The following is a 14,990-nucleotide window of genomic DNA, read 5'->3' on the forward strand; positions in this document are numbered from 1 at the left end:
GAAATGTGAGAGGAAGGAATAAACTAGGAGTTTAACAGATATATATATTGCTATACATATATATTTAAATTGTATAAGTATATATGCATAATTATATATATATCATATATAAATTGTATAAATTATAAATTGTATTTTTGTAAATAGATATGTTATATATAATTGGGTATATCATAAATTTTATATTATATAGCAATTTACATATAAATTGCCATATATATATAACATTTATACATTAAGAGTTTAACATATATACAATGCTATATATAAAATAGATTACCAACAAGGACCTCCTGTATAGCACAGAGATAGTACTTGATATTCTGTAATAAACCATATAGGAAAATAATCTGAAAAAGAACGGGGATATATATAACTAAATTACTTTGCTATATACCTTAAACTAACACAACATTGTAATTCAATATAATCCAATAAAATTTAAAAAGAAAGTAAATATAAACACCAAATATTATCCCTAATACACAATACCTACTAGAACCTTTACTATGCCTTACCTAGAGAATAACTCTCTTTTTAAGAGCTTTCATATTTTTTTCTAATGATGAAATCGCTGGCAGGCCCTCCAATCTGAATAAAGAATATGTTTCAGTTTTATCAAATTGAATTTATTTTTGAAAGAAAAAATACTTTCCAATTCATTGTCTCCAATCTGGCTATCTTATAACTGGTATTACGTTCTCAATTAGGGAGGTTTTACTAAATCATAAGAAAACTGAAGCTTCACAGGGGATAACCTTCTAAATCCTTTCCCTTCTACTGGATTCTAAAATTCCTACTCCAACCTGAAAATACTGTACTCAGAACACATGGAAACATTCCCTTGGCACTGACACATCAGGCTCAGAGTGTGGACTGCAGGCGTTTCAGAGTAGAGTGAATGGAATTCTCTACTCAATGCAGGGATTTTGAGTACTGTTATAAATACAATCACAATAAACAAGTTCAGAGGGATCACTTTATTTATTATTATTATTTTTCTTTTTACGGCCACACCTGCAGCTTTTGGAAGTTCCCAGGCTAGGGGTTCAATCAGAGCTACAGCTGCTGGTCTATGCCACAGCCATAGCATTACCAGATCTGAGCTACATCTGTGACCTATACAGCTTGCAGCAATGCCAGACCCTTAACCTGCTGAGTGAGGCCAGGGATTGAACCTGTATCCTCACAGACACTGTGTCAAGTTCTTAAACCGCTGAGCCACAATGGGAACTCCCATTTTTTTATTATTTAAATTCGTCCCTAGAATCTGAAGGGAAGCAAATGTCTTCTGTAGTGAGTTGAGTTAGTTTCTCCCAAAGATGTGTCCAGGTCCTAAGCCCTTTACCTGTGGATGTAAACTTAATTGAACACAGGATTTTTGCAGATAAAACTGTGTGAAGATCATTCTGGTTTTAGGTTGGGCCCTAAAACCACTGACTACTGTTCTTATGAGAGAAAGAAGAGGGAGGTTTGAGGCATGGACTCACAGAAGGGGATGCCATGGGAAGGTGGAAGCAAAGAATGGAGTGATGCAGCCACAAGCCAAGGAATGCCTGGAGCCACCTGAGTGGAAAGGACAAAGAAGAAGTCTTCCCAAAAGATGCTGCAAGGAATGTTGCCTACCGCAACTTGATTTTTTTGAATCCCAGACTCCAGAAATGAGACAATAAGCTTCTGTTGTTTTAAGCCACCAAGTTTGTGGTAATACATTGAGGCAGCCCTGGGAAATTAATATATCTATCCTTCATGATAAGTATTTCAATAAATTAAACTGTAGGCAATTGCTATTACCAGACATATCTACATGGATGGTTCTTACTTTTCTTACAATACAAATAATCCTGTCAAAACATTACTTTCAAAAATATGATAGATGATAATATGGTCCTGAAAAGCCTAACCCAGTTAAAATATAAATGGCATTTTAAAAAGTAGTAACTAGACATGACAAATGTCAAAGGGTTGCCAGATAAAACAACGAACTCGGTTAGATTGGAACTTCAGATAAACCATAATTTTTTAGTATAAGCATACTCCAAATAGTATATGAGATGTATGTATATATTTATAGTATTTATTTTCCATTGAATCAATTTGACATGTAACACTGTGTAAGTTTAAGGTGTTCAGTGTGTTGCTTTGATACATGTTATGTATTGTAATATGATGACAGTTGAAGTGATGTTTATAACATTACATAATTATAGTAAAATACTATATTTATTATACTGTGGATTAGATTCATGAAATGTATTTATATTAAAAGATAATGGGTCATCTGAAATAAGAATTTAACTAGGCATCATGTATTTTTATTTGCTTAATCTGGAACCCTGCAATTGCAGCAGAGAGACTGTACATCTCACTCAAAGTCACAAAACTAATAAAATATTGAGATTGGCTTTGAAATTATGTGTGTCAGACTCTCCAAGGTCATGTTCTTCAGATTGCTTAAAGCAGAGATAATAAGGCTTAGGAAAAGACAGCAGCATTCTAAAAAACCGTCTGGTTGATCTATAAAACATTTACAGAAACAGAATAATGATGGCCAGTTTTGACTGCTGAGTCCACCTCAGTGCTGATTACTATAAAGTTTCTGAAAATGCAGAGGTCAAACAACCTTCCAAGGAAGGTAGTGATGATGGAAATGAGTTTTATCTCCCATTATCTTGTGCAAGGGTGATATGGAGTATAGACGATATAGTCATTTTGGTTTTGCTGGGCAGTAGGTGAGGGCATCAATGTAATAAATGGTCAAAGTGTAATTCCTGCTAATTCTAATAATGAATACAGATATTTTTGCTCACATTCACTTTTTTCCAAAGTCCACATGGCTCCCCATCATCAATAGTCTCAAAATCTCAATAGTGTTTTGAACCTCCTTACCCAGCTGATCTCAGATGCTTTACTGGGCATTCCCTGAACCATCTCTCCCATTCTTTCCTTCTCCAATTCCACATCCACAGTCCCAGTTCAGGTCCTCAAAACTATCTATACTCCCACATGACCATAATGTTTCCTGGCTTATGTTTTCATATCAAACTATCCACCTCCAATTTCCAATTACCTTATAGGTATGTAAAATAAAGAAACAAACAAGTAAATGTGTGTGTGTGTGTATTCACAAATCCAAAACGACCTAATACTATCTATCCAATTAGATGCTTAACATCAGCTATTATTTATAGGGGGGCTATGATAAATTTTGATCAATCCCAAACTTAATTCAGGTTGTTTCCTCTGTTTATATATCTCCTATCTACCAAATAAAAACTTCATAAATGCCAATGGAGTGAGTAAAATAGTGAAGCTGGATTAGACTGCATTTTAGACATTTGGGACATTCTTCACTTCCCCAAAGGAATATTTTCTCTCCTATTTTTCTTAAATCATGGCCCTCTCATTTTATCTTTAAAAATTTCCTATTTTTTGGCAGAGACATCTATAGAGAATCCTTTGCTGCTATAAGAAAGACAGTGGTACATGCGCAAAGCCACCCAGACTCACAGTCGTGGAGACATTGAGTGTTGGATCAAGATCATGTATGCCCTATCCACTGGACAGCGGCTACTTGGCCCAGATAAGGGGCATCATATATTGCAAGAGTTGGCCTGATATTTTCTCATGATGACTTTGACATTATGCATATTTGACAAGAAAGCCACAGACAGGATGTACCTTTCCCAAGCACATAGTATGAGGAGGTCCATGACGTCAGTCTGTTTCATTACTGCTAATGTTAACTTTGAACACTTGGTTAAGATGCTGACTTCCAAGTTTCTCTGCTGTAAAGTCACTTTTCCCCCCTTTTGTAACTCACATGTATATTGTGGGGAAATACTTTGAAATGTTCTATTTCTCATCATAATTTTGCACATTTAATTTTAGCATCAATTGATAATTTTTTTACTGTAACAATTACCACTGTGGTGTTTGTGAAAAGGTGATTTTCTACTTCTATTTTCCTGTTTATATGTTCATTAGAATTCTACCATAAGCTGTACTTTATCCCACATATTTATTTATTATGTATTTACCAGTATGAACTCATAGATATTTATATTATCCTGTGGGTAATTATCCATTATTATCATTATTTATTTTGTGGCTGAAATGGTCTCAGCTTTGATCATTAGGAGCTCCTCTAAGTTGGCTTTGACTTCATCTTGACATTGTGCCATCACTTTTGGAGCACTTCCTTACTTTCTGGCACTGCAAAATGTTCCAGGTTCATCTTGTACTTTCCCTGCCCCAAATCTGCAATCAACCATTTCTGCAGAAGCCCTGTTTACTTTTATTGGGCAAATTATATTTAGAAACCAAGCTCTTGGTCCAAGGTGTGTGTATTTCTACTTTGATATTATACCTTTGTGGTGGCTTCTACATCTTCTCAGCAGAGAGATCAAACATACTTCTCTATCCATCTTAATTTCTATTTATCTGTAAATGCGTTAAAAGCCATTGGTTCATACTGATACCTTTCTAACACTACAAAGTGCATTCTAGCTTTCCCCCATTGCATATGTGTAACTTCTTTCTCCATCAGTAAGAAACCTGGCTCTCCTCATCTACAATATACTTACATAGTTGCTCATTCCTAGTATATACATTAAGTAGTTTAAGAATTGATAGTTATGCTCTAGAGTATATTATGATAATCATCATCATCATCATCATTACTTGTCTTTTTAGGGCCACACACAGCATAGGGAAGTTTCCAGGCTAGGGGTCAAATCGGAACTGTAGCTGCTGGCCTATGCCACTGCCACAGCCATGCCAGATATGAGCCACATCTGTGACCTACACCACAGCTCACTGCAACGCCAGATCCTTAACCCACTGAGCAAGGCCAGGGATCTAACCTGCATCCTCACAGCTACTAGTCGGGTTGGTTACAGCTGAGTCATGACGGGAATTACCCAAAATACATTATTTATGTATAGAGTGTATTTTTATTTGGGGTTTTATAGTATATAATCCAAATACAGTTTTACTTAGTCACTTAGGTTACTTGTCTTATTCCGCACTTTCCTGAGGTGTGACTGTAGTCACATACCATTTTAGGTTCCAACCACATCCTGGTTGTTAGCTAGCTAGCTAGGTAGCTATCTATCTGCCTGTCTGGCCACCCATCCATCCATCCACCCATCCATTCACCTGTCTACTCATTCATTTCTTTCTCTACTATTGCTATGGTTAAAGAGCTAGAACTATATAAGAAGGTTATTCAGGGAAATGCTACTTCTGCTTTACCCCTTTTACCCCATATCCATCCAACATTCTTATTGTTTTCCTGCACCCACAGCATGCAGAAGCTCCCAGACCAGGGATCAAACCCAAACCACAGCAGTAACTGGAACCATGGTGGTGACAATGCTGGATCCTTAACCCACTGAGCCACTAAGGAACTCCTTTTTCTTTTATTTTTTTGGATAAGTGAATTCCCTATTCTACATTCTGACACCTGTTCATACCTATACTATGTATGTTATCAATCTCATTCATTTCTGGATTTTACTTCCAACATATCTTTTTGAACAAATGAGCAGATAATGCCTAATTTCTTATATTACCGTCTTTCTTTCCTACAACATTCCATACTGTTGACATGCTTTGTACTTTGCTTCTTCACCTAACAATATATCCTGAAATTCTTTTTATATAAATTCCTAGAGATTATATTTATTCACTTTAGGGTTGCATAGTACTGCATCATGTGGATTACTCTGGCTTATTTACTACCATTTATGGGCATTTTATGACTATGAAAATGTTGCAATAAATAATTGTGTACATACATATTTAATATTATTGGGAGGGCATATTTAGGATCAAAATTTTGATCTCTTGATGTCTGGTTTAGTTCTGTTTTAGATCGAATAATGAAAGATAATGTAATTAAGATTGCTCTGAAGACTAAAAAATGTTATATAAATATAGCAAAATAATACTATGTTAATAGAATTATTTTTTCCTTCCAGTCTAATTCTAACTTCTTTTGAGGCCAGCAGTTCAACTCAATCAACATTTTCTTCAGCTACTAAACCAGATGGTTCATTTTGAAAATTTCCCCTGTGTTTAAATTCTAACATTTCTAATTCATTCATTAAGAACGTTCTGATATTTACTAGTTTTTACTTAAACATTAAAGCTATTATTTATATCTTTTCTAATCATTAAAAAATAAACCCAATGTTATGTTAATCATTCTCTTTTATTTTTGTAGAGACAGGAGGTAAAAATCACAAACCACAGCCTTATTTGGTTCCTTCCATTCCCTAAGTGCGGATACCAAACAGGGCAGGAGGAGAAAAACAAGATCAGGTGATGCCAGGTGTGCTCTCCAAGTTATCTGACAGTGAATGAGAGGCTTAGAGATGCCCCACCTTCTTAGTGGGAGGAGTTACACCCCAGTTCAGCTGTCTTTGGGATTGTGGGCCCTCCGATCCCCACATCCTGAAGGGCTATTATTTCAAAATGTGCAAATGGTGCTACACAGTCTGTTTAGTGTCTATCTTTTATCCTGCCCCTAACCAGGGTTCCAGGAACACCTACCTAATGAACTCCAGGCTAGTTCATCAGGAGATTGCCTTGGGATATGGACTCCTGGAACTAAAGAGTATTTGCCTTGTCTTTTCCTTCATCAGGGCCAACAAAGACCTGTTTAATTCACCATGAGATTATTGCCAAGTCCAATCAAGCCTCAGAAAATCACTTGTTGGGAATCTGCAAGGTTTTGGTGAGACATTAGTTCTAGATTCTCCAGTATTAGAGATACAGTGGAACAAATCTGTGCAGTAAAAATATTTCAGGTCTATAAAAAGGTCAATTCTGATACAATTTCAAATGTGCCTCATCTACTTAACCACTTATGCCACCAATAATATATAATGCAGAGCCTAACTTGTCAGCAGTTTGGTAGGGACCTTGTTGTCTGGTTTGGAATTAGTTCAGTTTTTGAAATTTCATCATAATCTCTTCCTCCATGGTCACAGGAGTCAGACAACATTTCCAGCCACATCAGTTAATCTAACCTTCTAAAATTGGTACTATTATAGTTGATTTTTTTTTTAATTTAAGCAGCCACATAGAAAACAAAGTTTGTGAAAAACACATAGAATAAGCTTCCAGGTAACACTGTTCTTATGTTCTTACCTCCTCGATCTCGGGCAGCTAAACTTTGACCCCTTTTTAATGTAATGTCCAACTGGTACATTCCGGGATCAGCCAAAGGGACATCTGCATTACTGGTTCCAGCAGTATGTATTTTCTGAAAAACAAGAAATATACAAAATATTAAATTTATTATCTCTATTCTATTCCCTCCAAGGGGGACCACATGTAGCTTAATGCAAATGCTAAGAATTTGTCAATATAAGTCATCTTGTGCATTCAGATAGCATTACAACTTTGCAGTTCTCTGAAGTTTTTGAAATTCATGAATTTTTTATACTCAAAAAAAAAACCATCACAGTCATAGGAATCCTTGTTTTAACTCAGGTTAGAATAACAAATGTAATATGAAAAACATTTCCCATGGAAAGCCTCACATAATTCAACTAAGGAAGAATAACACAGAAATAGGGTCTGAAGGAAAAACACAGTCAGTGATGAATGGAGAATAAAGGTATCTGAGAACATCTGATTTCCATGTAACTGTGTTGAAAATTAAAATGATTTATTCAGGTGACTTTGTTGACTCATTTATCTATGCAAAGGAGCTCATATTGATGGATTACACATGTCTATTTTAGCCCCAACATAAAATATGATATAATTATACAGAAATAAATTTACCAGAATTTTGACAGTATGTGTAGGAAATAAACTCTCAGTAGGGCTAAGTTTCTAAGGCTGCTTTCTATGGAATAAAAGTATATAAGCTATTTATAGAACTAAAAATCTTTGCAAGGCTATAGAATATTTTAGCAACAATATACTAGGCATTGAGTTATAAATGCACTTGGAAGAGGGATAACACTATTAAAACAATATAAAATAAATATATAATAAATTTTTTACAGGTCATGATTTATACTTTCTTCTGTGTTGAACACAGTAGGAGAACTTACTTTTCTTCACACATTTGAGGTTATTTTAAATCCTTATAGTTTTTTGCTAATTCAAAGATTAAATATACTTTTGGAATAACATGCATGTATGAGGGAAAATACTGGATACCATTTTGGCTCTTTTAGTTCTGTAGTTTACATGAAATACAGTTTGAAATCAGTATTTTTTTCTTTTTGATGTTTCAAGACCAAGATAAGAAGATTTCCTATGGGAGCAATTGTCGTTTAAAATAAGCAGCAGCACAAACTTTGACTGATAGCCTAACTCATCATCTCTCCTCTGGCAACAATAAAAAAGAATTCTCTTTTTTTTCATCATGTCCCTGTTTCTATGACAGATAGCACCATTCCCCCAGGCACTTGGGCTAGAAATCTACAAGCATTTCCCTCTTTCCACAGCCAAATAGTTGCCAAATCCACTCCATTTCCATGTTACATCTCCCAGTTGTCTTTTTCTTTTAATTTCTTTTACCATGAATATGGATCAAGCTTTCAAACAACAGAGGAGTGAAAGGTAAAATGATTGTCTTTCTCTTGCCTCCAACATCCAAATGTCCCAATTCCTTGGGGTTACTAATTATAACAATTGACAGGATACGCTTCCACATTTTTTTTTGTTTCTTTTTTTTTTTAACTATTCAAACTGACTTTATTATTATTATTTTTTTTTATTTTCCCACTGTACAGCAAGGGGATCAAGTTAGCCTTACATGTATACATTACAATTACATTTTTTTCCCCCACCCTTTGTTCTGTTGCAATATGAGTATCTAGACAAAGTTCTCAATGCTATTCAGCAGGATCTCCTTGTAAATCTATTCCAAGTTGTGTCTGATAAGCCCAAGCTCCAGATCCCTCCCACTCCCTCCCCCTCCCATCAGGCAGCCACAAGTCTCTTCTCCAAGTCCATGATTTTCTTTTCTGAGGAGATGTTCATTTGTGCTGGATATTAGATTCCAGTTATAAGTGATATCATATGGTATTTGTCTTTGTCTTTCTGGCTCATTTCACTCAGTATGAGATTCTCTAGTTCCATCCATGTTGCTCCCTTCCACATTTTTGAAGGTCTTACATAAAGAAATACATATACATATCGGTTAATTTTTCTGTGGTTGGTTTACAGTTTTTGCTTGTTTTTAACAAAAATAGTATTATTATATTTTGCTTATCTCACAATTTATTTAACTTAAAAAGTATCATGGATATATATATAATTTTTTCAGGTACATGGTTTTCCACAGTGTGAAAACACCATAATTTCTTCAATTATTTCCCTCATGATGAACATGCGCATTGGTTTCAGGATATGCCACTAAAAGAACTTGTGCTTTTATTTCTCTTACAGGCTGACTTTTTTCAAAAAGTTTTAGTTAACACCCCTACTAGTGCATAGCAGCTATTTCCTATATCCTACTCAGCACAAGATGTTACCAATTTTCAAGTTTGGTAGGCAAAAAATACTCTCTCTCTTCAAAACACATTTCCAGCACTATAGTAAGGTTTCTTGAAACTAGAATAAATGACAAAAAAAGACGACAGCTCTTCACTGAGCCACACAAAAGGCACCCACTTAGAAAGAGGAACCAAACCTAAGTCTCCTGAATGACTCTTCAAAGAACAGTTTGTATATGTCTAATTAATAAGCAAGATTTAAATTAAAATCTAGCAAACATTTAAGTTCCTAGTATGTTCCAAGACTTTCCCCAGGTTCTTTTTGTTTTGAAATAAACAAACTCACTAATAAATGTTAAACATAGATAAATTTACCACTTTCTAAAAAATGAAATAAAATCTATAGGAAAGTAGAAAATTTCTATCCAGCCTGAATCTTCCTCTAGTGTTTTGAGTAACAAAGTAATTTAATTAGGTAACTTAAGTCATAAAGTTTCAAATGCCCAGATATCTAATTTTGTAACTTTCATTGCTCTATTCGGCACTTCTTGAAGTTTAGAGTGACTAATTTATAGAATGCCTGGTTTAATATTTTTAAAAGTATATTATACTATCTGAGCAAGTTAAGGAATTTTCAAAGGTAATTTAACTGTATTAGATTTTCCACTAATCTTTCCACATTTATTGGCTTTTTTTTTTTTTTTTTTGCCACACCTACAGCATGTGGAAGTTCTTGGGCCAGGGATTGAACCTGTGGCACAGCAGCAACCTGAGCTACTGCAGTACAGTGCCAAATCCTTAACCCACTGAGCCACAGGGAACTCCCTACATTTTATTGGCTTTTTAAAGTGTGAATAATATTCTAGTGTGTGTGTGTATGTGTGTGTGTTTACAGGTCACACTTTCTTTACCCACTCCTCTTATGACAGACACTTAGGTTATTTCCATTGCATGGCTATTGTGAATGATGTTGTAATAAACGAGAGAGTGCAGGTGTCTCTCCAAGATACCAATATACTGCACCTTCCCCATCTTGTTCACCATGTATTCCTACCCAGTCATCAAGGGCCATTTCATTAGCACTTTAAATCTTTCTTGTTCATTATCACATTACCTCTCAAATGTTATATTTGCCATTTTAGACTGTAAACTTTAAACAACATGGAATGGAGTGGTTAAAGATCAAAGTGAACACAAATAGTGTAGAAGCTATGAGGATAGAAAGCATATTTAAGGGTACGTGGCCTAGCTGAGTAGGCACCTATGTGGGGATCTATAACAAAGTTGGCTACTCCCTGGGCACCTTGGGTCCCCTCCATGTATAGCATCTAATCTGTTTTGGCACCTTCTATCAAGAGAATTCTTCTCATTACAGTGCTCTAGGCAAACATTACCAACTCGTCAAAACTGCACTTACAACGAAACTCTGTACACTCAAGAACTATATTTAAAGACAGTGATATAATGGAGTTATTAAGTTATTGGGAGAGCAGAAAAGAAAGACTAATTATTGTAGGGAAAAAATCTGAAGTGGCTTCATAGAGATGACAATAGATCGGTTTGAAATAGGAACAGAACTTTAACAAGGAAATATTTGGAAGAAGGGAAGATGGGAAAATCAATATGAGCCCAATGGTGAGTAGTCACAAGAGGATGCGTTGCTGGATTGTATGAGAAATAAGGTGGAAAGGAAGACTGATATTCAGTGACACCACCCTGAGGAAGTTTCAAACTGAGGGCAACTGGGCTCTTGAAGAGAGAAGCAATATATCCAGGACTTATTTCACAAACATTTAGTGCCTACATTTCATGCTTTCTGCTCTGGACTAAGTGCTGGGATTTCAGAGAGGAACAAAACTCAGCCCTTTCTCTCTGTAGGATGGATGAGAATAGACGAATCCTCTGGATGTAGGAATTATTTTAAAGGTTTTACCACAGTCCAGTTTAAGTCACAAGGGCCTGGTCTGCTCAGTGATAATGGAAAGAAAAGATAAATTTGAGAGAGTTTGAGGAGAGTCAATCAACTGACTTGTCAAATGACAAGATGTGAGAGATACAGGAAAGGGATGAATAAGTCATACAGAAGTTTGAGCTAAGCTCTTAGGAGACTGATAATGCCAGCAGAAAAGAACAGAAAAGACAGAAGGAGCAAGTGTCAGGCCACCCCTGGGTCAACCTCCAAGGATATCTCCAACTCTCTGAAAAAAGTCAAGAACCTAACTAGACTTAGACATACATTTCACCTCAGGCTCAGGTTCCAAGAAGGAAACTGGATTATGAAGGGATTCTAGAAATATAGTTTTTATGGATATAAATTATCTTTTAAAAATGTTTATTAAGTTCTCAGATGTAAGGATGTATTGGCAAAGATGTGTCTGAAGTACCAGGCAGCCAAAGAGCTCTAAAACATACTTTCTCATTCTAAATTTTTTTTTCAGATTTAACATTTATTTAGTGTCTATTATAGGAAATTCAAAGATATCCCTACCATCCCCTCAACTGCCATGTCTCACATTTAGATGGGTGTTGCTATTTTTTAACCACTTTATTGAAGTATGACTGATATGCAAAAAGCTGTACATATATAATTTATACAACTCTATAGATTTGGGAATTAAATACACCTGTGAAACCATCACCACCCTCAAGGCTACAAATACATTTACCACCTTCCAAAGGGTCCTCATAACCCCTTTATTATTACCATTTGCGTGTGTGTGTATGTGAGAGAGAGAGTGTGTGAGTATGTCTGTGGTAAGAACACTTAACGTGAGATCTACCCTCTTAGAAAATTTTAAGTATACAAACACTATTGTTAGCTATAGACACTATGCTATACAGCAGATCTCCAGAATTTATTCATCCTAAATAACTAAAATTTTGTGCACTTTGACTATTACCTCCTAATTTCCTTCCACCCCAGACCCTGGCAATCACCATGCTACTCTCTGCTTCTTTCAGTATGACTAATTTAGATGCTATATACAAGTGAAATCATACACTATTTTTCTTTTTGTGACTGGCTTGTTTCACTTAGTGTAAAGTTTTTCAGGTCCATTCATGCCATTGTAAGTGGCAGATTTCCCTTTTTTCTTAAGGCTGAATAATATTCCACTGCCTGTATATACCAAATTTTCACTATCCATTCACCCATCACTGGACATTCAGGTTGTTTTCATATCTTGGCTATTGTGAAAAATGCTGCAATAAACATGGAAGTTCAGGCATCTCTCTGAGATCCTGATTTAAATTTCTTGGAATAAATAACCACAAGTGGGATTGTTGGGTCATATGGAACCCTACAAGACCTTGAATAGACTAAGCAATATTAATAAAGAAGAACACAGCTGGAGGAATCACACGTTCTGATTTCAAACTATACTACAAACTACATTGAAGCAATATAACACTGGCATAAAAACAGACAAATAGATCATTGGGTCAGAATAAAGAGCCCAGAAATAATATATAGTCAACTAATACAATCAAGAATATGAAGTGGGAAATGGATAGCACCTTTAATAAGCAGTGTTGGCAAATCTGTATATCCACATAAGAAAGAATAAAATTAAATGCTTATCTTACAGTGTATACAAAAAAAAAAAAACCTGGAAATCACTCAATGACTTAAATGTAAGACCTGAAGTTGTAAATCTTCAAGAAGAAAACAGAAGAAAAAACTCCTTGACACTGGTCTTAGCAAGAGAGATTTGGATATGACACCAAAACCACAGGCAACACAAGCAGAAATAGGCAAGTGGGACTATATCAAATTAAAAAGCTTCTGCCTAGCAAAGAAAACCACCAACAAAATGAAAAGATATCCTACAGAATGAGAGAAAATATTTGTAAACTATATACCTAACAGGGGTTAATATGTAAAGTATAAAGAACCCATAAAATTCAATAGCAAATACCCCCTCCCCCCCAAAAAAAACCCAAACTGATTAAAAAATAGGCAAAGGACCTGAATAGACATTTCTCCGAAGAAGACATATTCATGACCAATAGGAAGATTAAGATGTGCTCAACATCGGTAATTATCAAGGAACTGAAAACCAAAACCATAAAGAGACAGCACCTCATGCCTGTTACAATGTTATTATGAAAAAAATAAGAGAACAAACTCTGGGAAGGACAGAGAGAAGAGGGAGTCTTTGTACACTTTGAGTGAGGGTATAAAAGAAATAAGCTCAAATTTTTAAATTTCCAAGTCCTAGGCAGTTAGAGGTTTAGGAAGGTTTCTATGACAATGCTCAAAATTTTGGTACTGCTGAAGCCAAAAAGCATATGCAATATTTGAAACTGAAAAGTATAACATAAGTGTAATTTACAGACTTACAAGATCACTTGTGTGAAAGTCATAAACTATAGAAGAGAGGGACCATGAGAATGTGAAAGGAAGCATCTGAAAGAACCACAATGACCAGAGTACTCATATCTTCTATTCCACCAAGGCACCATGTTTATAGAGCCTTTTCTCTACCGTTCTTGGCTTGCTTCAACTAGAACCATTACTGTGCATGCGACATTAAATTTCTTTATACCAAACCCTTCTTTCCTTCATTTTATATAGACTGGTAGTTCTCAACTTTGCAGGCTTTGGCTAGACACCAAGGAACTTTGCAGGCTTTGGCTAGACACCAAGGAACTTTGCAGGCAGGACCCAGGTATCAGCATTTTTTCTTACAAGTCCTCCGGTGATTTCAATATGCACCCTAGCTTGACCCAATGGGCCAACTATAAAAACACATCTTTGAGAAAATTTACAGTACAAAGAACTTCCAGACATTTGATATTTATATCATGAAACACTTAGGGATACATATGGGAATCAGTAGGAGGGTATCTGGACTTTGAGTTCTGCTGCTTAGGACACGTTTTTTTACCAAAGTGAAGAAAGCTTCCAACAGAAAATGTAATGGTATGGAGGAATTCAAAGTTGAGAGGGCCACCTGGCTTTTTAAAATTTTTCATTACAGGTAAAAAGGAGTTACTATATTAGCTGAGGTGGTTGATCCTAACTATTAACAGGAAGTAGAGGTAACTCCAGCAGTGTACAGAAAAGGAGAGGTATGTCTGCATTCCAAGAAATTTTCTTAAGTGCTCCTGGCATTGCCTTGCCCCGTGGACTACACGTTGGTTAAGTTGCTTCATTCACTCAGTGCAGCTCTAACTTTGTCTATCAACAAAATCCACTCCATGAAAGTGGAAAACTTCATGAAAGCTTTTGTATTTTCAGCTTTAAAAATTTAGCAACTTTGTTACAGATATTAAGAAATATCACTGAGAATTTCTATTGAGTCACTACCAGTTTCTACTGTGGAAAAAGGAACCTCAAAATGGAGTTGGTTCTGATAAGAGAGCTGTCTAAAATGGAGCCATGAGATCCTTAAGGAAGTGGTTTTACACATGTCCTCACTGAGTGGAACCATGAACTTTTGAACTGGGCCAAACCACAAAGACATTTTCAAGGACATTTCAAGAAAACCTGCAATGTGTCACAGTACCAGACTTCTACCT

The 14,990-nt window shown here is 35.7% G+C and overlaps 1 protein-coding gene across 13 annotated transcripts in view; it reads right to left on the bottom strand.

Moving 5' to 3' along the window:
* The window catches only part of MCTP1 (multiple C2 and transmembrane domain containing 1), a 535,249-nt gene that overhangs the window by 290,611 nt on the left and 229,648 nt on the right, over nucleotides 1–14,990 (bottom strand). For all 13 annotated transcript variants that reach the window (XM_021084534.1, XM_021084531.1, XM_021084533.1 and 10 more), the window contains exon 2: nucleotides 7,159–7,273. In XM_021084534.1, coding sequence (XP_020940193.1) covers nucleotides 7,159–7,273 — 115 coding nt within the window. The remainder of the gene's footprint in view (nucleotides 1–7,158; nucleotides 7,274–14,990) is intronic.

This window comes from Sus scrofa, chromosome 2, assembly GCF_000003025.6.
Source record: "Sus scrofa isolate TJ Tabasco breed Duroc chromosome 2, Sscrofa11.1, whole genome shotgun sequence".
Taxonomy (NCBI): domain Eukaryota; kingdom Metazoa; phylum Chordata; class Mammalia; order Artiodactyla; family Suidae; genus Sus; species Sus scrofa.